Source organism: Anticarsia gemmatalis, chromosome 23 (assembly GCF_050436995.1).
Source record: "Anticarsia gemmatalis isolate Benzon Research Colony breed Stoneville strain chromosome 23, ilAntGemm2 primary, whole genome shotgun sequence".
NCBI classification, from domain to species: Eukaryota; Metazoa; Arthropoda; class Insecta; order Lepidoptera; family Erebidae; genus Anticarsia; species Anticarsia gemmatalis.
The window spans coordinates 7,301,974-7,327,330 of NC_134767.1; the positions used below are offsets into that span (position 1 = coordinate 7,301,974).

General features: G+C 35.3%; 2 protein-coding genes across 4 annotated transcripts; one reads left to right on the forward strand and one right to left on the reverse strand.

Annotated features, from left to right (window-relative positions):
- The first annotated feature begins 146 nt into the window (after window positions 1-146).
- LOC142983057 (ADP-ribosylarginine hydrolase CG3568-like) lies at window positions 147-16,277 on the forward strand. Of its 2 annotated transcripts, XM_076129872.1 has the most exons (13): window positions 147-283; window positions 1,068-1,117; window positions 2,997-3,155; window positions 3,495-3,614; window positions 5,720-5,857; window positions 6,700-6,819; window positions 7,529-7,725; window positions 8,302-8,504; window positions 9,417-9,651; window positions 10,922-11,071; window positions 11,185-11,259; window positions 11,513-11,636; window positions 12,048-16,277. In XM_076129872.1, exons 1-13 carry the CDS (start codon window positions 227-229, stop codon window positions 12,214-12,216), a joined length of 1,797 nt encoding a protein of 598 aa, XP_075985987.1. In that variant the 5' UTR covers window positions 147-226; the 3' UTR covers window positions 12,217-16,277. The 2 variants fall into 2 exon arrangements, with proteins under 2 accessions (XP_075985987.1, XP_075985988.1); XM_076129873.1 differs by lacking the exon at window positions 6,700-6,819.
- Window positions 16,278-16,520: 243 nt separating this feature from the next.
- On the reverse strand, window positions 16,521-23,504 carry LOC142983058 (complement factor D-like). 2 transcript variants are annotated; one of them, XM_076129875.1, is made up of 11 exons: window positions 23,479-23,504; window positions 23,250-23,382; window positions 22,695-22,792; window positions 22,192-22,259; window positions 21,872-21,936; window positions 21,364-21,539; window positions 19,583-19,695; window positions 19,085-19,237; window positions 18,520-18,646; window positions 17,937-18,068; window positions 16,521-16,954 (listed from the first exon to the last, which is right to left on the reverse strand). In XM_076129875.1, the coding sequence occupies exons 2-11, from the start codon at window positions 23,320-23,322 to the stop codon at window positions 16,790-16,792; spliced, it is 1,170 nt and encodes a 389-aa protein (XP_075985990.1). In that variant the 5' UTR covers window positions 23,323-23,382; window positions 23,479-23,504; the 3' UTR covers window positions 16,521-16,789. The 2 variants fall into 2 exon arrangements, with proteins under 2 accessions (XP_075985990.1, XP_075985989.1); XM_076129874.1 differs by having other exon boundaries at window positions 23,250-23,398; window positions 23,479-23,496.
- Window positions 23,505-25,357: the final 1,853 nt, after the last annotated feature.

The window sequence follows — 25,357 nt, forward strand, 5'->3', positions numbered from 1 at the left end:
CATATTTTCATAGTATCTTTGTAAACTACAGAAGTAGTCATCGATACTAAAAGAATAATTTAGATAGTATGGAAATCGAAAAATACTGTAGATTTTTTCACGACATATGCAACAAAACGCAATACGGCTATTGTCAAAACAAATCTATGAAAGTCCGGTCGGTGATTCACCGTGATACCGTAATTAATATAAAATCCACTTGAAAATATTTCCTTTAGTGTTTTATATGTTATTGCGGCGATTGTTCGTGCCCATTGCGTTGACTCTCTGCCGTCAGACAACCGTAAGTATTTACCAGCAATCGTATGTTACGTGATGAAGTTATTGTTTTTTATTTATATTCATAAAAATTACGCGGAGTTTCCATATAGTACCGTTAATATTTTTTGCGTAACATAGTTATTCAATGAGTTCCTACATTTCCGTTCGCAAACACAGATAATTAAGTTTATAAAAGTGAATTATCTTGTTGGATTGTCATTGGTTGCCTTTGAAGAAAGTTCTAATATTTTTTGTGTACAATTAGGACAAGTTGTGACAGGTCTTAATAAATTATGGTGCAACATTGATTGATTACAGTGAATGTATGTTCAGGAATCATGTTTAGAAGGCTTAAAATATATTTTCCAGTAGTACTGAATCCACTGACTAAAACAATTGGTTAAAAACCAAGTGTATCTTCTACCTTTAATTATTTGCTTTCATGATACCATTATTTTTAACTAGGTACTATGTAAGATGAATATTTCAGTTGGTTACAAAATATACTTAAACAGCATTTGACCTATATAATAGTAAACTGAACATCTAAAACATAGCAGCTCAGATCAATATTTAACAGTACAGTAACTTAGGTATATATTCTAATTTGATAGCCAGACAGCAATTCCATCATAATTCCTGAAGCAATTGTGAGAATGACTGAGAGTACCATTGTGGTGAAAGGATTAGTCAGCCTAGATTCTGCGTTACCGAACCTAGCTGCTTCCAGGGTGTGTAGCAGGAAGGCTTCTATCATGCAATAACATGAATGAAAGTACATGTTTAATTTTGTTTATCATTTGCAGGTAAAATCACACAACATGGATCTACCAAAACAATTCCAAAGCTTTGCATGGTAAGTAGAATACTTTAATCTTAATTAATTTAAAATAAATATTCTTATTATTGCTTAACTAAGAAAAAACAAGAAAATTTGGCAAACTAAATGAAAAAAGATTCATTAACGACCGGTCAGGTAAGGTAGTTTATCTATTCAATAGTTTTTTTTATATGGGTTAACACTATTGAACAGATAAACTACCGCTAAATGTACCCTTAGAAACAGGGGGTAAGAGAAGTTAAGTCAAATCTTTTATCTACTCAAACATCCAATGGATACTTTACTATCCAAAATTAAATTACAATACTATCCATGGACTTTTGACAGGATATAAACTGCTTAGTTTAGTTTGTGAGGATGGATGGATTTGTTTGTTCTTTAGACATACAAAAATTACAGAATGTTTTTTCATGATATTTGTTACACATATAGTTTATACATGTAGGATACTTTTTTGGCCGAAGCTGCAGGCTAAAAGTAGCTATTAATATACTATCATATAAGGTGCCATCTTAAGTACCTTTCCAACCTACACATTACCTACTTGAACACCTAAATCAAATACTGACATAAGGTCAGTCAACTCTGAACATTGCACAACATTCCAGTGAATGAGATTGTGAGTCAACACACATAGTACCCAAATAACATTGTGTAAGCTTGCAAAAAATTATACATGACTAATGCTAGCAAGATTATTGAATAACTTTCATTGGATAAGTGATGACTTCTTTGTTGTGCAATTTGATTTCAATAAATTAATGTGGGTGGTCAATAGTTTATTCCAATCTTGTTATGTAAAAAATATCCGTAATTATAAATTTGTATATGGGAAGGTATGTAGTACAATTTTTTTCTATACATGTCAGTTTTTACAATGCTCTAAAGCCAGGGTTCATTGGGTGGTTTGAAATCTATTTAAATAAAGTTAGTACAGTCTTTTCGTCTGTCGATGTTTTAATTAGGATTATTACTAGACCATACCCCGCAGTAAAGAAGACTTTTAATTAATAATATTCTTGTCTATATAAGATAACAATAGGTTAAAATTGCAACCTCTGAATCATAGTTACATTAATGTAGTACAGTCAAAATTCAGACCATCTTACAAGACTGCCCACTTTTATAATAGGTACTTTTCTCATCATTTTTGCTGTACCAAGTAAAGTAGTAATTTGAATCCCACTGTTAATATGTCAACTTATAAAGAACAATTCTAAGTATAAATATGTAGGTAAATATCCCATATAAAAGGAAAATATTATTTATAATGATTGACGTGACTCTCTTCCCACGTCATAGTATACTTGAATGAATCCATTCATTAACACATAATTGTTTGTTTACAACTGTGCTACTGTTATGAATGTTGGTATTCCCCAATGGTGAAAGTTGTTCATTGTTAATTCCTTCTTCACTGAGATGACCTTAAACTTATTTTAAGTTTGACTACATGGTTGTCTACACAAAATAATTATAGTATGTTAAAAAGTTCTGAAACAATATCTGTATTTTTGCAACACATAATATAAGTAAGTATTTCATCCGATAAAAAACTTCCGCGTCGTACCATATAACGTATGGGAGCCATAGGTTTCCAAACATAACTACCTATTATCAAAAAATGCGTTAATTTTGAGAATAAAGCTGGAAATTTTGATGCTGTTTTTATCTAGGTTCTTTACCTCAACACATAATCCGTTCTTTCCTTTCCAAGGTATAGCGGGCATCCAAAGGGATTTTCTTACCTAAAAATACTGCTTTACCCTTGGAGCCGAATGGTACAGCCATTCATTTGCTATAATAATATTTTTATCCGAGATGACAACTAAATACGTGATATATTCGCATCACATCGTCATAAACACTAAACTCGAATATTTTCCTTGTCCAGGTGCAAGCCTGACTGGTGTTTCCCAAGCATGAGCAAGGAGACGAACGAGCTCCTGAACCAGTGCGCCGACATCCAGCCGGCTGATGTGTCAGATGATGTAGACGAGGTCATCGCCAGGAGTAAGGCGTTCCCGATACCTTTCCCTATTGAGACTGTCAGGTAAGTAGTACCAAAACACCAGAATTACATATAACATCTTTCAAGTTCATTTGAAGCCTGTAAGACTAGAAATATTAAATAAAGACTGGCAACCAAAAAATAATTGTCTGAATGTGGTTTATTTTGTAGAAACAAGCCAAAGTAGCATACTATAAGTATGCATTGCTACTTTCTCAATGATCCATCCATTTAGTGAAGGAATAGGCAATCCACAGAGTCAATCACAGAGAAAATCTTGTAGCTCTTAGTACCATTTTGAGACCAATTTCACCTATTCCTAGAAAGTCTACTATTACTATTAATTGCTGGACGATACCTAATATAGGTTTTTCATTTCAGATTAGAAAAGCTGAAAGTTCGACGGCCTATAGAGAAACTGAAGAAAAATATAGTTTCAACGTATCCTCTTATACATGAAAGAGTATTATTGTTAATGACACACTTCTTAATATACAAACGGTAAGTATTCCATTTTATATTCGTTTGATTGCAAGAGCCTTAATAATTTCCTCCTAGCCGATATTTGGCTACGGCAGGCTTATTTCATTTTATGTGCTGTCCGAGGCACGGATATGTAAGTACGATCAGCCGTTCAACTTCCTAACCTCGGACAATATTTGAAAAATTCTTAACAGAAAAACTCTTTAGCTCGACCCAAGATTTGAACCAGGACCTCTTGCGCGTCTTATACACTGCCGACCGCGCCACAGAAGCAGTAAATATAACTTTACCTACCTATCGAAGTCAGTTTGATTCCGGATCTTCAAAGTATCTCCATGACAAAATATATGAAAATTTGTTCAGTGGAAGCGGACACGTAGTTGCACAGTTTAGCCAGTACATCTTCCAGACTCCAGACTTTCGTTTGACTGCCTTCGTGGCGCAGTGGTTTAGGTTGCCACGCCGATACCATTGTGTCGGGAGGTCGTAGGTTCGATCGAAATAATTGTTTCGGGTCTGGTTGTACTTTGTGTCCGTTTTTTATATGTATGTGAAAGTCCCCGCGACACCAGAGCAATTCTTAGTGCGGGAGTTGTAAAAAAAAAGAGGAAAGAGGTATTCTTAACATAGATCTTAATGAAATGTGGATTACGCAAGTTTACCGTTAAACCAAATCATGATGAAATTGACCAATAAGTATCTAATATTCGCCTCAAGACACAATTCAGTAGTCATCCACAATTCGGTAACATTTTATCCTTAACATGACGTCAAAATAATTACTTGTAAAAATCGCAGTTCTCAGAACAAGTTCTTATTTTATTATTTCCTTAAACAAACCGGTACTTTTTATGTACGATTGTTCAAGTATTGTTTATAGCCAGACCGTATATCATTGTTTTACTGATAAACTAGTTTTTTGTGTTGTTAGATTTAATTCTCAGACTGTGTGTTACTAGGTTTACAAGTGTAGAAATACATTCGTTTTGTATTTGTTCTAAAGTTTAATTATTTTTGTATCTTTAGTGCTTGTTCACGTTGGAACTCGCGGGCGCGGTGGCGGGCGCGGTCGCGGGGACGTGGCGATTTGTGTTCACGTTGGCCGCCAGGCGGGCGTTTGGCTCAAACTGGCTCAAACTGGTTGCACTTACTTGACGTCGCGAGTGAATCGCGCCCGCCACCGCGAGTTCGACGTGAACACACACGAACATCTTCACTTGTTTGATATTGGCGCGAGCGCGCCACGCGGGCCGCGCGCGACGCCGCTAGCTCGCCCGCGACTTAGACCGCGCGAACGGTTTGTACGTGAACACTTCGGTACATCGCCATATGTTTGATATTTCGCGACCGCGCCCGCCACCGCGCCCGCGAGTCAACGTGAATGAGCACTTAGAGCGGTGATAATCGTATAGGGAAGACTATTCTCATTTATATGGAGTAGAATAAAAGAATAAAGTAGGTACTTATATTTAACCCACAAAATGTAAGAAAAAATTCGCAACTAATTGAGAGGCTTCTCCTTGTATTGAAAGCCATTAACGATTTCGCTAGAAACAACTCCGACTTGGCCACCGAAAGTGTTATAAAAGACAATGTTTCTCACTTTTCTAACATTTTATTGGCAAGATATAAGTACCTACTTTGTTCTTTCATTCTACTACATAAAAACTAGAATAGTCTCCTATACGCCAATTTCCGCTGCAATCATAGCGTCAAGCGTTTTTCCGAGGTGCCGGCAACGGAAAGTCATATCCTATGAACTTACAAATGAATGCAGTTTCCTGATTTTGACGTCTTTGATTTGTAAAATGACGGAACGAAAATGTAACTAGGAATGGTTCTTAAAGCAAATGCCATATAATTTTTTTCCCTGCATCAAAAAAATTTAAATTTGGTTATAATAGATTTAAGCTGAACGACACAGTCCCGCTCGCGTAAAAACTTTCCTACCGCCATTAGGCTTTTAAGGGATGATTCTTGATTTTAATAAAGGCTATATTAAACCCTCGATCTTCAACAATGTCTATTCAAATTTTTATCAAAATAGTTTTAGATTTAACTATTAAATCCTTATAGCCAGACTTTCCCAATTACAATACTAATTAAGAATTGTTTTGTTCCAGTGAATTCGGTAGTCCGATAGAAAAAGAGTTCTACAAAGACATGGGTGTAGCAGACTTGATCGACAGGATACTGAAGAAGAGAGCCATCTCGTTCGTGGGAGCGAGAGACGCTTATATGCTCATGTCGGGAGAAGAAGGGTAAGAGAATATACATATAACGCATCTGTAGGCTAACAAGGTAGTACAGAGATAAGATCTTGGACTGTATTGCGTCGTTGGCAATTATCATTTTATAGAAATAATAAGCTATCCTAGTTAGCAAGCGTTCGAAAAACGTTCTAGGAGTGCTAATCTGTTTTTTTTTTTACTTTTTTTAATAGCTTATTTGTTCTTTGTGGTTGGTAGTAGTAGGAAATTATGCTCTTGTTTTAAAAAACCCTAAGATTGGGTTAGATTTAGGTAAAGAATTGTGCACTAAGTATGAACTGATATTTACAAATCTTCTTTTGTTATAAGCATCATTCAACAACTCAACAATTAGTACTTATAAAATTGCTGAACTATAATATATCTGTGATCTTTGCATTAAAATAATTATAGATTATCTACTGCCAACATTAGAAACTATTTTGCTATTTTTATATCTCATTTTGTTGTATATCTTCTTTCTACTGCATGCTGGTGATGTAACTTATAAATAATATCCACAACACACTCAATATACACTCAAATTTTGAACACAGAACTACATTCTTGTCTAAGTAAATCGTTATCCTGAAAAAAATAAATACTACCTAAGAATAAAACTTGCTTTGAATTAAAAAATTAAGAGTCAAATCACACAATACTGATACCTTATATTTCCATAATATCAAGGTATTATTACACGATTACAATATAGTTTAAAAATACTATAAAATCTCTATCAAAGCTTTTGACAGTACCTCCCATAATTACTTCAAATACTCGCTCCCAACTTCCCCACAAAATCAGTAACAAATAAAAAAACTGCTTTACTGAATACCTTTTATAACATAAAGGTATGGTTACACTTCACCGAAGGCGCGAAGCCGGCCGGCTCCGGCCAAACGCGGCCGCTTGACCACGCCTAGGGGAGGGAGGGGGCGACGCTTCCATCGAGACACATCACACTTCATTTGGTATTGAACCTTTTTATGGGAATTCTTTGGTGTTACACTTTGTTTAAGTTCGCACTTGCTTGGTGAAGGAAAGACTGCAAGACTATTGAGCGTGTAAGCTCGTATGTTTTGAACGTATACGCCCCTACACGTATACGTACGCACGTGTACGCTACTCTTTAGCGTATACGTGTATTGTACAAGCGTGCGTACAAGAGCGTATATGTTTAAACGACCATATAACAAGGTTATAGAATCAACAAACGGATGAAAGCTGGTTATATGCGCTCGCTGTTTATATGCTTATATGTGAGGAATATGGACTGTGAACTTAAGCCTGACCCAAAAACTGTGTGTAGGAAAACCAGCTTGTATGCATGAGAGTTTTCTGATAAATCTTTGGCTTTCTTTGGTGGAAGTGCGATGTAATCCCACTATTTTCTTATGAAATTATGTTGAACACATGTACTCAACACACATAGTAATCAAAATCAATGCATCAGTATTACAAATGCATAATTGTCTTTTAATAAAAACGAGTAGGGAATTTACGTCCCTGTACATATTTTACGTATAATGCATCATCTGGAGTATTGTACCATGTAAATAGAGAAATAATTATTTCAAATACATTTCAGTGGTTTCCTAAAATACCCTACATATACACACTCACAAAATACACTTTTAAATACAAAAATACACTTTCTTACAATAATTTCGTTTTCTACAGTGCAGGGGGTTGGGAGACAATAGGCACGATGCAGCAGAAGCCGCCTCTAGTGTTAGAAGACTTATTAAGTTACGATGAACTGAAGTTAGCCGCGTATGTGTACGTGAGCGGCCATACTGAGTGTATCAATGATGGAGAGAGAAGGAACGCTGGCGTTGTCAGCGAAGAAAAGGCTGAGAAAAGCGCGATTATTATTGGTAAGTTTACAGAATTTTTTAATAACCATTATCTGTCCCACTGCAGGGCAAGGGTCTCCTTCCAAACGTTGGGGACTTTGCTTGCATTCAATAAATGTATCAAACAAATTTTAGGCATGCAAGGTTTCCTCACGATGTTTTCCTTCACCGTTAGAGCAAGTCATAATTATTTCTAATACACACATAACTTCGAAAAGTCATATTATTGGTGTGTTGCCTCGGGTTCGAACCTGCAACCATTTGCGTGGGAGGTGCCAACTTAAACCACTCGGCTATCACTGCTTTACTAAGTTTACAGACTTACCGAAGTTTATTTGTCTTGTTTCATTCTTGTTTTACCAGTAAGTGTGAAGAGGCTTTAAAGAGCCCCTAATAAAAATATCATCTAGTAATGTAGAGAACATAAAGCGTCGTGTAAATATTACAATATAACGAAGATTCGTAATGAAATGAAGTTAATATTAGTTAGTTTTCTTTCTTTCTTCTTTCTTCTTTATTTAACGAGTGGTCATTATTTTACACAAACACGCATAAGTAACTTAGAAAAGTTTCCCTCATTATTTTTCCGTCTCACAGGAGCAATAGGCCCTCGTTTCCAGCGGCCCAGTCGCATGGACTACGAAGACATCCTCATCACAGAAGAACAGAACTGCCCAGACAACGGCTACGGGGAGGAGGTCACTCCTACGACATGTCTTAACGTGTTGAAAACTACCTATGTGAGGAACAACCAGTCGGCTAAACATATGTGGAGGCAGATGTGGTCTGAGTTCTTCCAGGTATATTTTCCGCTATTATATAGTAGTCATATTTTTTACAGTCATTTCTAGTTTTTCGGCTAAACTACTAAACAGAATTACATTGAAACTTGCAGGGCAATAGTTTTCCTCTCTTACTCCTCCCTCCTTTTTCCTTTCTTTGAGGGATAAGGTTTCTTTGTCCAGAAAAAAAAATTATACGAATACGGCTGCGTGTGTCTAGTACCCAATGGGGTTTTCTACATCAAATTTTTAATTAATTAAACTTCTGCGACGAATAATGATTTATAGACCTCTTTGCTGTTTAATCTCAGGTCAATAGCATCTAAACTTTGGACCCAACAATTAAACTTTGCTTGATTATACTCAGGTCCAAAGTTGAAATCTCGCCTAACGGTTTAACCTGTTTGGTAAACATTTAGAAATGCAGTTATACTTTTAAGACCTTCGTACTGCAAAGACAAAAAACACTTGTGATAAAGACATTTTTATCTTCCTTACAAATAGTCGTATTTGACATAATAATGGTACATTATAATAGTATATTATTACATTGTTATACCCCTGTGCCGGTCCTGCGCCTGATCTCTCACTGGTCGTGTCGACTATCTGTCAATGAAGGAAAAGAGAGAGTTCCTGTGTATTGTGTACATACTTGGACACTGTAAACAAAGTCCTGCACGATCGACTGGTTTTAATAAAACTGGCTGCCGTCAAATATCGGCTAAAAAAACATTACATCTTTTAACAGCTAAAATTTAACCCCCTTATTCATAAACACACTATAAACCAATTTTAGTTAAACAACTACTATAATGTGTTTTCTCTTTTTCATTTCGCTAAGGAGTGAAAGAAACAAAACAATTTATAAGTCTTTCATAACTTCATATATTTTTATGAATAAGAGGGTTAGCCTATAATATATTTTTACAGGTACCAAGCTACACCTACCAAGAGCTATCAACATACGTAAACTCGACCGACAAAAGCGATCAGAAACAATACACAGATCGTTTCATTAAACTGAACATACGCAACCAAGAGTTTATCTTTGACAATGAAGTTTACTACAAACGTATAGGAATTCTCGCTGAAACTACGTTGTTGGAAGCCGACGCGAGGGCTAAGGAGGAAGGGAAGCCGGCTTATGTCAATATTATTGGATGTGGTAAGTGATAAGACATAAAATTATAATTATAGGCAGTTTCGTGTTTATTTATATTTAACATCGTATGCTCCTCAAAAGGTACTTGGAAACATTCTAGGAATAAATATGAAATAAAAAAAAATCTAATATAAAAAAAAAACAAAAAATATTTACTACATAGCTGACCCGGCGAACTTCGTACCATCTTTCAGTTCTGTTATTTTGCTTTTTTTATTTTCTCTTCGTTAGAACAAGGATGGTACTTTGAATAATGTAATAACACATTTGGCGATTATTTTTTATAAGACTGAACATTTACCGTTTCACTCGACTGCTCTGCACGTCTTCGTGGGCTTAAATGCCACCTAAGACAAATATTTGTAATTTGTGAGATGAGCAGATCAGTTACTGTTGTTTGGTGCAAGTTGTGCTTAGTTTGGGTTTGGGTCCTGAGATAATTATTTTTAATATATTCATCGCTACTATTCAATAATAATTTATCAATAGTATAATATAGCCCTAGCCCGGTGGGTCCTCGGGACCTCAGTGTGTACTGTGGACGCGGGTACACGAATACTTGACCAGAATTTCCATTTACGTCGATGGAAAAACAAAATGCAATTATTTGTAAACAAAAAACCAATTTTCCTCAATTAAAGGAAGTTTTTGAGGAGAAACAGCTATTATGATGTTATAATTGGATATTATGCATTTTCTGTGGTTTGTGGTTGAGGAATTGTTTTTGTAAAGATTTGTTTATGAACTTCTAATTGCTCTTTTTATGTCAAAACTAGAGCGAATTATATTATTAGTCTTAAAATATGAAGATGGAGATTTCGCCGGTAAATATTTCAAAAAAAATAAACTTACAACTCTTGTGGACAAAAAGTTTGCATCGTTTTGTTTTTCGGGCAGTAAATTAAAATTCAGTAACTACCAATCATCAAAGTAAGTAATCCTGGTTATAAAAGTATAAACTTACCCACTTTAAACTACTACTTGGCTAGAGTCATTGACCAGTTATTATAGGCTCTTATCTTATCTTATCTTAGGGGTGGGGGTGCCAGTTAATGCCTGGTTGACACTTCGACCCTTCCTGATCCTTTGTGTCACCCCCTCCTTTGCTACTCTAGACGTTGGGGGCAGGGCAAAACTTATCCGTTTTGCTATGCACCCCACCGGAAGCAGCCTGTAGTCTTCTAGGGTAACCGCATCCTAGAAGATCCATTATTTTCCTTCCTAAAGCAAGTGTATTATAGGCTCATACTAATCATGTTATAATTTGTTCCAGGTCTTGGTGTATGGAAGATCTCCCCGCACCAAGTCGACGTATACGTGCTCACGTTCCTAGAGCGTGCGCGACATATGCTTCGTAAAGAACTGCTGCAAAACGTCTCCGATATTAACTTCTCTTATATTATGCCTACTGAGACTATATTAGGTAATTTATTATTTGTTTATTTTTAAAAGAAATATATTGTAATGTTCTCTTAAATTATAAAAGTTTACAGTCTAAGTGGGTGGAGTTCTGTTATCTTTAATTTTCATTTTCAGCGATGTTCAACGGTACCGGGTCCAGCAAATCGAAGGAAAAGAAGTTGTTCTTTGAATGCAAGAAACATCCACGAGGTAAACACACTCACAATTACTCAATTTCTCTTTTTAACATCCTCCTCTACCATGAACTGGCAAAACAAAGATGTACACGAAAGGAGATCATTCATTTTGGGTTTTTTTTAAGAGCGCTATCGATATAAGCCATTATTTGTTGGCCTTTGGACTTTTAGGTTAAAAATTTGGAATATTCTGGGTAGTCAAGGAGTCAAGTTATTTTCGATATTGACATAACATCATACTAAATAATTTAATTATTTATTCGCAGGTGGTATAAACGTGCAGATTCTCAAACGTCAGCCATCATCTCAGTTGACGGGCGAGGACTCCGGCAAGTTGCTCGTCATGACCTACCCGTGGGATGGGAACGCGCATCCCGGGAATGAGTTCTGGTTAGTATTTTAATTATATATTATTTTTTAAGTAACGGTAGTTCTGCAATATTATATACGTTGACTGCTGTCCGCCGCTACGCATGCTACGCCGCTTTGTGTCCGTTGTTTGCATGTTTGTAAAAGTCCCCGCGACACAAGAGCAAATCTTAGTTGTGGGTTCTTTTTTTTAAACAAAGAAAGGTTAAGTGATAGGTATTGGGCTCTACCTCGACGAGTCAAGACCATTTTTCCTACTACTTGCTAATTAAGGTTACATGTATCGAATATAGGGTAAAAGGTAAAACGTGGTCCTATTTTTGGCCTTTTTTATGCGTAATTTGAAATGTTTGTCGTTATTATTTACGTCAAATTAATTACATTTTAGACATAAAACCGTTCATACTTTAAAATAACATTGTACATTCTCAGGTACGGCAGCCTAACTTCCTCCGGTGACCCAGCGGCGGCCTGTTCCACCCAAGTATCAGAGCTACACAACGCGCACATCAACCCGGTCCTGCGAGCTGACAGGACCCGAGTGGCCTTCACCAAGGGCCTGGCCACCATACAGGAGTACTGCCAGCAACAACACACTTAGAGCTAGAGGTCACGGTGCGCGGGTCAGAGGTCAGTGTCGAGGTCAAATTATGAGAGTTCTGTTTGATATATTGTCGTTGTTTAAAAACTATGCGGTAACTACATGTAGGTCGGAGAGAAAGGCTTTTCGCATTATACTATGTATGAACTTGTTATAAAATCTCTTTGGCTTCAATCACAAATGAGTACACGGTTCTTTAGTTTCCTTTCAGTGAGCTCGTCAGGTACCCAAATGTAGCTTTTTTGTGTAGAGAAAAGATTTTATTACAAGTTCATATATACTATAATGCGAAAAGACTTTTTCCCCGACCTAATATAATACTAAATTGAAAGGTCTTAAATGCAATGAGAATTTGAAAGGTTTTGCTACATTGATAGAGTTTGGGTTACGTACCCGATATATGGCAATAATATCGTTATCTACTTACTTTGGTAGGTGAAACGAGGGTGTATTTCATACTATATGTACTTTCATATGTGATATTATGTATGTTTGTTACCTTGAATCGTCAGGCAACAAATAAGGTAACCTTTAAAATTCTCATCACATTTAAAACCCGTATTACATTTGGAAATATTGTTTTTTTTTATATTTTGTTACGTACAATTAACTTATAAACATATTTAATATATAAAATAATAGGATTGTATTGAAACTTTTAAGTTTAAAGCACGAACATGACGTTTTATAAAAGTACCTATGACCCGAAATGACCGCTAGAGATGCCTGAAATGACCTCAAAGCCCAAGAACCGTGTCTCAAATAATATTAGAAACTGAATTCTAAATGTCCGTGCAGCTATTTAAAAGTTATGCTTAACACACGTCTCTGCCTAACTCCTTTATTATACAGGCGTGATGTTATGCGTACTTGTAGCTTTAATCGTCAATTGTATAACAAGCCCTTAGTAGGCTTTAGATTTTAATGACTTATATTGTTGGACGACATATCGGACAACATGCTATCCGATTTGTTGGATGATATGTTGGCTGATATGTTGTCCAACGCGTTGGATGATAAGTTGTCTTATATGTTTTGCAGCATTACTTAACACGATCAAATATAACCAGATATAATAATAACTAATACTCTTTTTTATTGATATAAACAAATCTCTGTATACCAATGAAATAATAGCCAAGTTATTATAAATTATAGAATTCGTTTCAAAGTTTTTATTAAAAGCTTGTATTGATATAATTAATGTTTGTATACAGGAAATTATTATAATTAACTCTTAGATTGACTTAATTTATAAAATCAATAAAAAATTTGAGCTACAAAATTATTTCAAAAGACAATACTAAAAAAATTACAGTTTTGAATTTTCTAAAAAAATAACTTCAATTTGGCAAGTTTTTGAGCACTCAATTTGGCGTAAACTTTTGAGCTCACTTTAATTCTCTCGACACAATTTCAATATCACAATCAAAAAAGGCTTAAGTCACTTGCATTTTTACCATGATTGACTTATGGATAGACTAACTAATGGATAAAGTGTCAGCAAATGTATAAAAAACTTAATCTCGGGCCTTTACAAACGTGCGAACTACGTCATAATCAAAAGAATAATAGAAAATTTGGAACGTGTAAGTTCAAACTAAAGAGTGATAAAATGATATGACGTAGTTCGGACGTTTGTAATAGCACTAGTATAGGTTACTGAGTATATGTTAATGAGATAAATTGAACCAATTTCTGTCCCACTGTTGGGCAAAGGTCTCTCGGAATAAGGGAGGATTAGACCTTAAATCCACTACGCTGATCAATGGAATTATTGAACAGTAATATAAAGAATTTTAGTCTAAATAAATAGCTCTTGCCAATTTTTATACACTTTGCCTGTATAAAGTACACACCATTTAAGTTTGTGTGTCTGATTATAGCGGTAAGGCGTTGCGTAGAACGCGAAGTATAAATAAATTTAGGCTATTACTCACACATTTAAATTAGCAGTGTGTAACATTACTCTATTAAAAAGAACGTTCCGTCTACCAGACTCCTTGACTATGTCTCTTATATTTATGTTTCACCTTTCACGCAGCGGCTTGTTGCTACATTCAGATACACAAAGTAAAATAGCGCGTAATACCTTTCATGAACTGTATACAATATTTGCTATCTTTTTCAATTTACAGTAGAGAGAGCAAGATAGCATGATTGTGTAATTTTTTTTATGTAACTATTAGATCATAGTGCCGGTTGTTACTCAATTTTATTTACTTCGTTCTCTTTCTAATAGCGAATGTAGGAAAGAGATGGAAGATTTTTAGCTTAATTAAAACGAATGAACACTAAAGAATAACATGGGACTAACATTGTTAATGGCGAAACGTGGGTGTATTTTATACGCCTCTGGCCTACATATTTGGGTGTAACAGGCGTGATATTATTAATGTAAAACTTTATTGCGCTAAATATTCCATGGTTTGAAAACTTTGAAACTTTCGAGTCGCATATTGATTATTTATCTAATGTTATACGGGAATTATCGAAAATATCCAATATATTGTGAATTGCTTGACGTTTCGACGCTGGATGGCTACTGACTGCGGGAATTCTCTAACATGCATGTTTGCGTCAATTCTCGTATGTTATAAGATAATTTGTTAGTCAAAGTACAATTGTACAACGCAACTCGTTTAAAAGTTTATCAATTCGTGGTTTGTGGGAAATTTTACTAAAGATCTTCTGTCCCTTTCCCACATTCTAGGTTAGAAAGAGACCTCCAAACCAGACATAATAAACATGTTATTAGTAGTAAATATACTCTTAATATAGGAACTGCCTTAATATAAAGATTTGTATATTATTGTATAAATATGTATGTATAGAAAATATATAAAAAATATATTGTATTATTTTGTTGTTGTTGATGTTTATATACTAAAGATTGATTTATAAAAATCTTGTAAAAGTATGTTTTGTCTCTTTCCCTCTGAGCATTTAAAACTCATTAGCCACACAAAGCGAAAAGCGCGCCGGCTGCACGCTCCTAAGAACGTGCGATAGAGTGTGTGTGTAAAGTTGGCTATTATGTAAAATTATAACACGTTTTTGGTCTCTGCCTCCCTTGGGAAAACGACGTGACTTATGTATGTAATAAGTTCGTATTACCTTACTAAAAAGCTATCGGCTATACTCAAAGAACACTTAATTTTAAGTGACGATCAAAGTTATATCTATCGCTACTTCACACGTAAAAGTAACAGGCTGAAGTCTAACTAAAAAATTTAGTGTCTTGCGAATATTCGGTCATATCTGAAACAACTTTTATGTGGTACATCCCTATGGGACTTCTTAATAAGAGGTTATTTGTTAAATCGCCCTTTAAGTAGCCGTATAGCAAATAACAATTTGATTTAGGTAACTCCTAAATCATTACTCTTCTGCATTTAATTAGAGACACAACATTAAAAATGTGCAAGATTTTTATAAATGAATACATTAGGCTATCTTGTAGTCGCCTTATAATATAATATAGTTAATGATTTTTATAACTCAAACTCGGCCGCACTTGAAAACGTCACTCAATTATAAGTGAAGCTACATCTTCCTGTTGCTATAATACACGTAAAGAAGAATTTCAGAGGCAACTGCAAACCGTAGACTGCAAGAAAATGGTTTAAATCGTTGATGACTGTAAACCGTAATCGACTGCAAACTGTAGATGACTGCAAACTGCAGACGACTACAACCCGAAAATTGCAACAGCACCTGATACACTACAGTTTCAGTCGTTTGTAAAATCCTGAAAAATTATGCAGTCTGCGGTCATATGCGGTTTGCAGTCTTATGCAATTTTCAATCGTCCAAAGTTTGTAGTTGTCTGCAAAATTCTATCTTCAAAGATATAGTGAAAAAAAGTGTTATTTAAAATTGAGTAAGGTTTTAAGTGCAGTCATTAATAAGTCAATGGAAATGTCAATTGACGCATAGTACCTTCATATGTTACATGAAAATAATAATTTTGTTTTATATCATAATTTATTATGTTGAATTTTATACTTTCATGTTATTATAATGTAGATATTTACGAGTAAAGACAATATTGGACTGGATTTCTGTTGTTTTATTACTGTTAGTAATGAAGAAATCTCCCATACAGAGAGCAAATCTTGCGTTACTATTTTTGCTAACATAATAGTGACACAGAACAATATAGATAACTAACTTCAGAATCTTCAAAATCTCAATGTTTGTTTAGGTCGGAAATCGAACCCACAACCTGCTTCAATTTTCTATTTTAACCACAAACTGCTTACCTGGGCGTGAGTTGATTATAGTCCTGTTTTGTTGAAGTAAAAAGAGTAAAACGCAGTTTAAAGTTGGGTAATATGCATTATTTAACGTAATTCTAAATAACATACTTACTTAAGTATAATAAAGAATCGTATTATTTAAAATAACTTGAAATCCTTCACAATTTCACTCGTAGCTTACTGAGATTAACTCATCTAAAATTCAGTTAAAATTATACAACCGAGGCTACAATCTCGGAAAGGACATAGACGTTTTTCTCCCAAATTTCAACAGGCCATCACTCAATTTCACCGGCATTTCTGTCAATACTTTAAGGCCATACAACGCTCTCTATCCACGGTATATAATAAGCGACTCGTGTGTACAAGCCGGGCACGTGGTCGACGCCGCACTGTCGGCCCGTTGACGTCACACCCACGATCGTGTACATGCATTGGCGAAACCAGGTGGACTGTAGTGGACCTCCGCTGTCGCCCTGGAAATAATTCGTATTATCTATACTAATATTGTAAAGAGTTTGTTTGTTTGAACGCGCTAATCTCAGGAACTACTGGTCCGATTTGTAAAATTCTTCAGTGTTAGATAGCCCATTTATCGAGGAAGGCTATTGACTATTACACTACGACCAATAGGAGCAGAGTACCAGTAAAAAATGTTACAAAAACGGGGAAAATTTAGACCCATTCTCTTAGGTGACGCAAGCGAAGTTGCACGGGTCAGCTAGTTATTTAGAAAATCACAAAAAGAATATTAGTCTTCCATACTTGTTTCAAATTTAATATACCCATTCTTGCATCCTTCAATTGAAATAAAGGAAGGTAATTGGAATGAAATATTACAGAGCAACAGCTTATACGTCATTGAAAGTGAAAGCCAAAACATGAGTTTTTATTGAAGTTGACGGAACATACGTCGCGTATTATCGGTCGCACAACGCCAGAATTAAACAGACAAATGTATAGAAAAAGCACTCGACCGTTCACACTCAACCGATGATGCGTCGGTGCGAAGCCCATACAAATTAAGTTATGCGACGCATCTTCCGTCAGATATGAACCTTCCCTTAATAAAAGCTTCTTTCTGCACTTTCCGATGTGTACAGGCATGCGCGTATCAATTAACGTACGAACGTGCACGCAAGTAGTTACTCGCAATTATTTCTAGCAACTGCACGTTTGGCGCAGTGGTTTAAGCGGTCACCTCGCCGCAACAACCGTAGCGCCGCGTGTGGTGGGTTCGAATCCTACCCGGGACAATTTTTTGTGTGATGAGCACGAGTATTTGTTCTGAGCCTGGTTGTCAAATTATCTATATAAGTATATATTTAGAAGTATATAAGTATGTTTATCAGTTATTTGGTTACCATATTACAAGCTCTGCTTAGTTTGGAATCAAATGACCGTGTGTGAGTTGTCCAAAAATATTTAATAATTTTTTTTTTTTTAATATTTACTCACCTCACAAGTATCTCTCCTTTCGTCTTTGTCTCCAAAGCACATCTGAGTATTGTTATCATAGCCATAAACCAGCAGTCTGTGTTCAGGATAGTGGGAAGAACAATCGTCATCGGAGAACTTCTTCAAAGCTACCTGAAATAGAAAACCTACATATTAGTTCAGAGCATTCACTGCGCTAATAAAATACATTTGACTTATAAAACATTCATACATTTGACTCATTAGTCAAATCTTGTTAACCATAGCTTCATTTTGGTGATAATAATAATTAGACACATGTTGTAAGGTGCTGACGAAGTCATTCGGAAAAGGTTACATACAATCCGTTGCTGTACAAAAGCACAACGGAAATGATAGTAGATAATACAGAAGATTAGGAAAGGCCGCAATAAACGAGTAACTATGCGATGATGGCCGGATGTTAATTACTCTATTAGAAAAAAGTGGTTAATGTTTAAAGTTATTAAGAAGATTTTAATGAAATTTCCCACACAGACAATTCATAGCCTGAGTACCTATAGCCACTTTAAGGTGATGGCAGAAACCACTTACCTATCTATTTATCATTCAAGTATCTACTTACGGTTTGCAATGTATCAGCAAGTTCACCTCGACGACCAAGTTTTCCCCAACCCGTAGCGTCTGCATAGTTAATCATTTCATCTTCTCTATGCAAGCACGCCGGACGAATTTGCCAACCCAATGGCATTCTATAATTACATCAAGATTTTTTTTTTATCTATTTTATCGAGCACAGCCTACCTACGCTACGTAAAATGGTAGTCGAATCTAGATAGACCTACTATATAATAGGATACGGGAATTAAAGCGAACACGCATTTTACCTTAAAATGCCTAACGTTTCGGCGCAGGTTGCACTCGCCGTGGTCGCAGGCTGATTGACTAGATAGACTTTCCTAAAATCTGATCTATCTCTTTAGTGGGCTTAAGATTTCGGCATTTACCTGTTACAATACCTTCATTATGACAATAACCCATTTATTTTAAAAAACTAAAAACTTTGCAGACTTTTGCCCATTAGGGAAAACGGTAATCCATTTACTGAAAGAGCTTCTTCAGCCACCTGACAATTCCCAAAAAGTTAACTATATTATATTATATTAAGTTCTACTGCTGAAAATACTCACGGTACATCAGTTTCCAAGAGGGCGATGTCATGATACTTGCTCGGTGGTTTGTACAGCGGATGATAGACGATCCTGCTCAGATGATACTTGTGCCACATTTCCGGCGGGTCTGTACGTTTCAGTATACCTAGAGCTACGTACTTCACTTTACCTCTGAGAAAGCAAACATTTTTAATATTACAAAATATCTTATTACGATAACATGTGTCTTTACATCGATTCGTATCCCTTGATATACACATCGCCTTAAATCCTGTAAGAGAGAGATTACTTTTCAGAATTATGTGTAACAGGTACCTTAATTATGATTTTCCTGGAAGACAGAAGCTTAATAATTCTTGAAGAGGTGTACAATTTCACTATACCAATAAGAAGCTCTGTAATTCCATCATACATGAGTAAAAAATCCAATCAGGTGATTTCCAAGTAGGCAATTTCAACTAATCTAGTCCGCATCTAAATATAGGTGATCTTGTATGAAAACGTATCTGTTTATACTTAGTAGGAGAAGAGCCGCAATGTCCAGCAGTGAGGATGAATCTCTCGCTGATCACGGACCCTCCGCAGATCCACTCCGCGTTCTCTATATCTTCACCAAACCCAAGTAAAGCCTGGAAGAAGAACACAAATTACAATACCAACACTCAACAGTATCGACTAATCTATCTCGCATCGTTTAAATCTATACTATAATATTATAAAGCTGAAGAGTTTGTTTGTTTGTTTGTTTGTTTGTTTGAACGCGCTAATCTCAGGAACTACTGGTCCGATTTGAAAAATTCTTTCACTGTTAGATAGCCCATTTATCGAGGAAGGCTATAGGCTATATATCATCACGCTACTACCAACAGGAGCAGAGTACCAGTGAAAAATGTTACAAAAACGGGGAAAATTATGACCCATTCTCTCTTATGTGACACAAGCGACGTTGCGCGGGTCAGCTAGTCTATACTAATATTATAAAGCTGAAGAGTTTGTTTGTTTGTTTGTTTGTTTGAACGCGCTAATCTCAGGAACTACTGATCCGATTTGAAAAATTCTTTCACTGTTGGATAGCCCATTTATTGAGGAAGGCTATAGGCTATATATCATCACGCTACCGCCAATAGGAGCAGAGTACCAGTAAAAAATGTTACAAAAACGGGGAAAATTTTGACCCATTCTCTCTTATGTGATGCAAGTGAAGTTGTGCGGGTCAGCTAGTTAAAGATATTTTACAATACTGACGCTTAGGTATATGATTCTGGTTTAGATGGTCGTATCTCATCTTTCTTGTAGGAATCAGATCATGTAAGATCCTTAAAATTAGAAATTGTTTATATTGAAGGTATTTAATAATATTGAATTTAATATTGAAGAAGATCCCTTACGTGCTCTATAAGTTTTCCGGGCAGGGAGCTAAAACCAAATAACTCTATCAGCCACTAGCTCAGACCGCAGGCATAGGTATTTATATTCGTATTTTTGTAAGTCACTTCGGCCAGCTTCATTGAAACCAGAAACCTAACCCACTGTGCAGTGTGTAGGTGTGCATTGTTTATGATGTAAGTAGGGATAGCAATCCGGTCCACCGGATCCGGTGTTTGTATTTGAAATATTTTCGTTAAGTGAGATAATAATTAGTATGCTCTCCTCTAGTATTTATTTAATTTCTAACCATAAATGATTAGTAGTCATTCGTCTTTTCTGAGCTAATGAAATTAAGATATAATAATTTTAAGTATTCAAATAATCAGTCTCAGTTGTTAATGTAATTATCTGTAAGTACCTACCTACTAGAGGAGAGCACACTAATTATTATCTCACTTAACGAAAATATTTCAAATACAAACACCGGATCCGGTGGACCAGATTGCAATCCCTAGATGTAAGTTCAAGTAAATGTGATGTAAATACATAGGCACAATTTTATTTCTTCATTCTCTTACCCCAGTGAGACTATTAAACCAACAAGTCATTCACAAGACCGACGCGACGGTTTTACATGCTCTCCGAGGCACGAACATCTATACTAATATTATAAATGCGAAAGTAACTCTGTCTGTCTGTCTGTCTGTCGGTCTGTCTGCTACTCAATCACGCCTAAACTACTGAACCAATTTGCATGAAATTTGGTATGGAGATATTTTGATACCCGAGAAAGGACATAGGCTATATATCATCACGCTACGACCAAAAGGAGCGGAGTACCAGTAATTAATGTTACAAAAACGGGGAAAAATTTCACCCATTCTCTCTTATTGGACGCAAGCGAAGTTGCGCGGGTCAGCTAGTCTTACCATATGAGGAAACTGTTCCCTATAAGCGTCAACTCCTCCTTCCGTAGTCATAACATCTTCAATTCTTCGCTGCGGGGTCGTACAGTTCATAGCGTCGTATTTGAACTTCCAAGACAGTATTTCACTGAATCTTCTTTTGCACGGATAGTTTAATTCGTGGAGATATTTTAGACATACTGAAAGGAAGTTTAAATTGAGATTTAGGGACATTTCACTAATATAGAGCAGAATTGTATTTTAGAATGACTCGGAAAGCGTTACTTGCTGCTTACGAGTATTGAACAGATATAGAGAACTTTTAAGGTATTTGAACTATCTGATCATCTTTAGAATAACTACGCAATGTCTTTTTTTAAAATAGAAAGTGAGGTGGTAGTGTCAGAAATATTTGGAACACGATAGTAAGAAAGCAATGTGCAGTTGCTCTCTCATCTACTTCTATAGGGTCCTACTTTTTAGAGAAATATTTAGACATCTTCTGGAGTAAATTCGTACTGTAGGTACTTACCATCTTTTGCTTTTTGCCCGGTTTTATAAAGAGGACCAAGACGTGTGTCGTAATAGAGAACTTGTCTGCAAAAAATAAAAAATCGTTGTTATATCATCAAGATCTACAAAAAATAAATTAAAAACAGACGAAACACACACACGCGCCTACGGGTCAAACTTAAACTCTTCTTTTTTGAAAGACGGCAAAAATACATTATCAGAAGTTTTAATCTAAATGTTATTTCTTTTGAAAACCGCATCAAAATTCGGTTCAGCTAAACATGCATAGGTAACAACACATAGAATATATTATTTTAATTCGAAGTCGGTTAAAAGTACCTGGTATTGTTGACGAGTTCACAATCAGTGCAGCATATTATAGGTGTCTTGTGATCAAACGCACAAATCTGTAACATAATCGAACAGGTACACGAATAAGTGCTAAATACTTATTCTACTTTATGCTAATAAGTTATCCAATAAGTAAAATGACAGGCAAATAAGTACCGAAGTATGAGAAATATCTGCCAATTTAAATTCATTTTGTTAAGCTAACAAATATTTATTTAGCGGTATATAATAAAAAGTCGTTATATTACCAAATAATTCTTAGTAATAAAAGTACCTACTACTACTAAGAATTATTTGTTAATGAGTCAGAAAACGCGTAAGGAATTTTTTTTTTGATTTCAATAGTTTTACTTTACATATAAGTAGGTACTACCAGTACGAAAAAGGTTCCCGTCAAGACCCCACTTCCAGGATTTTGTGTAACGCGAACATTAATTTAGAGACATTATTTTCAATAAATTGTTTAATAAATAAACCATACAGCTACTTACCGCTGGAAATTTCTTGTCTCGTATGTGAAATGTAGCACTGGGACACCTGTGCACGCTCACACAACGTCCAGGTACTCCGTTCCATTCACATGGTGATCCTGAACAAATTGAAGACAACCTGTATATTTTACGCGTGCAGAAGATAAGTTAATAATATAAAACCTCTTGGGAATGATGTCATCATGACTTACGACCCTAAGTGAGAAAATGGTCTTTTAGATGGCCAAATTTTATGTAAATTCTACGTAGGTAGGTACATATTCGTTTTTTTGAGATAACAAATGATAAGAAACTTCTTATAAATTTGAAGATGATAAGGTGTACATTTTGAGATATTTTAACACAGAAATTAGAAGTTATTAAATGTCTTATGAACTATGTTTTTTGGCGGAAAGATTCTGAACAGAATTATACGCGGGTGAAGCCGGAAGAATGCTATATGAAGAATTAAGCTATTCTTCCAGTATTTTCTTCTAATTCTATTTCAACTTAAATTTTCGTAACTTGTTTAATTAAAAATAAAAAAAAACAATAAATACTCAAGTTTGTACTCACCATCATCTAAACTTAAATATTCACACGACACAGACAGCAAACAAAACACAATCAAGATAAAACGTGTCAACATTTTAAACCAAATTTACTCCCAAGCTTCCTTCACACACTGATCATACCGTCAGACATTTATCTAAAATAAATAATTACTATAATATATATTATGAATTAGTTTTTATATAAATAGTGATTATTTTTAGGTGAATTATAAAAATCAGGTCTAGAGAACCTTTTAGTCCGATGTTAGGTTGAAGACTAAAACAAGTTATTGGATCCAGGTGAATGATCGGTCTCTGACTGCAACGGGGATTTTATTACTTGTGAATTTAGCAGCTTATTCGAATGAATATTTAATGACAATGAAGGCTACTAACTAGAATTGAGTAAACAAAACATTTTTAACTAAAAATTAAAATTTAAAACTTGATTATAATATAAAATATAGACTTCTAAATAATACCATGGATGAGTTTCAGTAGAAAGGAATTTTATTGCAAAATCAAATAAGAATATTACCATAATTCATTCAAAAAGCAAAATTACGTTATCCATTTAGAATCCGTTACTGTTCTTTTTATTCGAAGCGAAGCGCCATCTATTGCTCAATAGCAGAAACAAGGTCTGCATTTCCTTTTGAGATAAAACTACTTTCCCCCGAGAGATGGCGCTTATTATACTACTATGTTTGATATTATGATAATGTAAAAATATGACTTTAAAATGTTATTAAATACAAACAATAATTAGGGGCAGAAGATAAATCAACGAAAGCTTAGTTTTTAAAAAGGATTATGAAAATAATTTAATGCTAATAAATGTTACTATTATAATTGCACGCTAGATGTCCTTGGTGTCGTTTTGTTTTTATTAAATTATCGATAGCAACAGATTGACTTCACATTGTTATAACTGAAATATATTTTATATCAACCTAACTTTTTTTTATTAAACATAAGTATTTTCGTAACAATAGAACATTTGTTGAATCCAAGTATTCTTCAACTTAGATTCTAGTGGTAGACTTTTGAGTTTATCATGTTTAACGTTGACGTGGAATAATTATCAAGCATGCAAGCTGAGAAAAATAACTTCCTAAGTTAATCGCTAAGCCATGAAACCCTGATCTCACTGCCCAAAAACTTTTTTGTGATACTAACATTTATAATACCTACTTACTTACGAGTCAGCAGTTTAAAACTTTGACTAAAACTAAAATTTCGTCTAGACATTTTATTTCCCTGAACGCTGTCCCTACGCATACGGATAAAGAACCTTACTTTACTTAGTTACATCGATATTACTTACAGAGCCTGTAAGACATTGTAACATTACAAAACATTGAAGAAAACATAAAATCTGCAGGTTTCAAGGCGTCTGCCGTTAACAAAGGGAACGAGAGAATTGACATCGATACAGCCGATACTCGAGTGAGGTATACTTAAGGCGTTATTCATTGTAATGCAACATTAATGGAAGCATTGTGTTCATTGTTTAAAATCTACGTATAAGAGAGCCTTTACAATGTTTTCCATTGAGTGGTTTCGCATTAAAACGTTCGAAACTCTTCGTGAATGCGACACACGCGACATTGACTCGAAGTGGCGACACTGCGGACACAGTGTTTCTTTCGCGAAGGAATCAAAGGCAATTCACTGTGTTACCTCCTTCTGTGTTCGGTTGGTGGAAAGGGTTTTGAGTGCGCGCTGCGAGTAATGGATCAAACCATTAACCACTCAATACCTCTGGTATCCGCCTCTGTTCGGTGTAAGGGCTACGATTGCTACGATTGCCACGAACACTCAATGTTCACAATTTGCTAGTTTTATTGCTGAATATTTTCTTGTTCTTTGATTGTAAATAGAAAAGACTTGCTTATAGTTAATACAGGCAAATTATAAGGCCTTCATTCTAACCATATTATATTCGAGTCTATGTGTAACTTTTTTTGCCTGCAAACTTGTAGAGGAAAAGAGTGAGAAGACCCTAATGTGGGGGTATTCCAGATAGAAAGTTTATCTGAAGGAACTAGATGTAGCGCATATAATTAGCAAGCTAACTTAAAAATAGACTTAATTTTTTTTTCTTTAAATTTTATCAAATAAGTTCCC

Bases quoted from the DNA above. Each gene is read 5' to 3' on its own strand.
- LOC142983057 (XM_076129872.1), top strand. From the start codon at position 227: ATGTTATTGCGGCGATTGTTCGTGCCCATTGCGTTGACTCTCTGCCGT. The intron at 1,118-2,996 runs GTAAGTAGAATA...TTCCTTGTCCAG, and splicing joins CAATTCCAAAGCTTTGCATG to GTGCAAGCCTGACTGGTGTT. The intron at 5,858-6,699 runs GTAAGAGAATAT...TATAACATAAAG, and splicing joins CTCATGTCGGGAGAAGAAGG to GTATGGTTACACTTCACCGA.
- LOC142983058 (XM_076129875.1), bottom strand. From the start codon at position 23,322: ATGTTGACACGTTTTATCTTGATTGTGTTTTGTTTGCTGTCTGTGTCG. The intron at 21,540-21,871 runs GTAAGTACCTAC...ACTTCCTTTCAG, and splicing joins CGGGCAAAAAGCAAAAGATG to TATGTCTAAAATATCTCCAC. The intron at 18,069-18,519 runs GTAAGTAGATAC...TTTCTATTTCAG, and splicing joins TTGCTGATACATTGCAAACC to GTAGCTTTGAAGAAGTTCTC.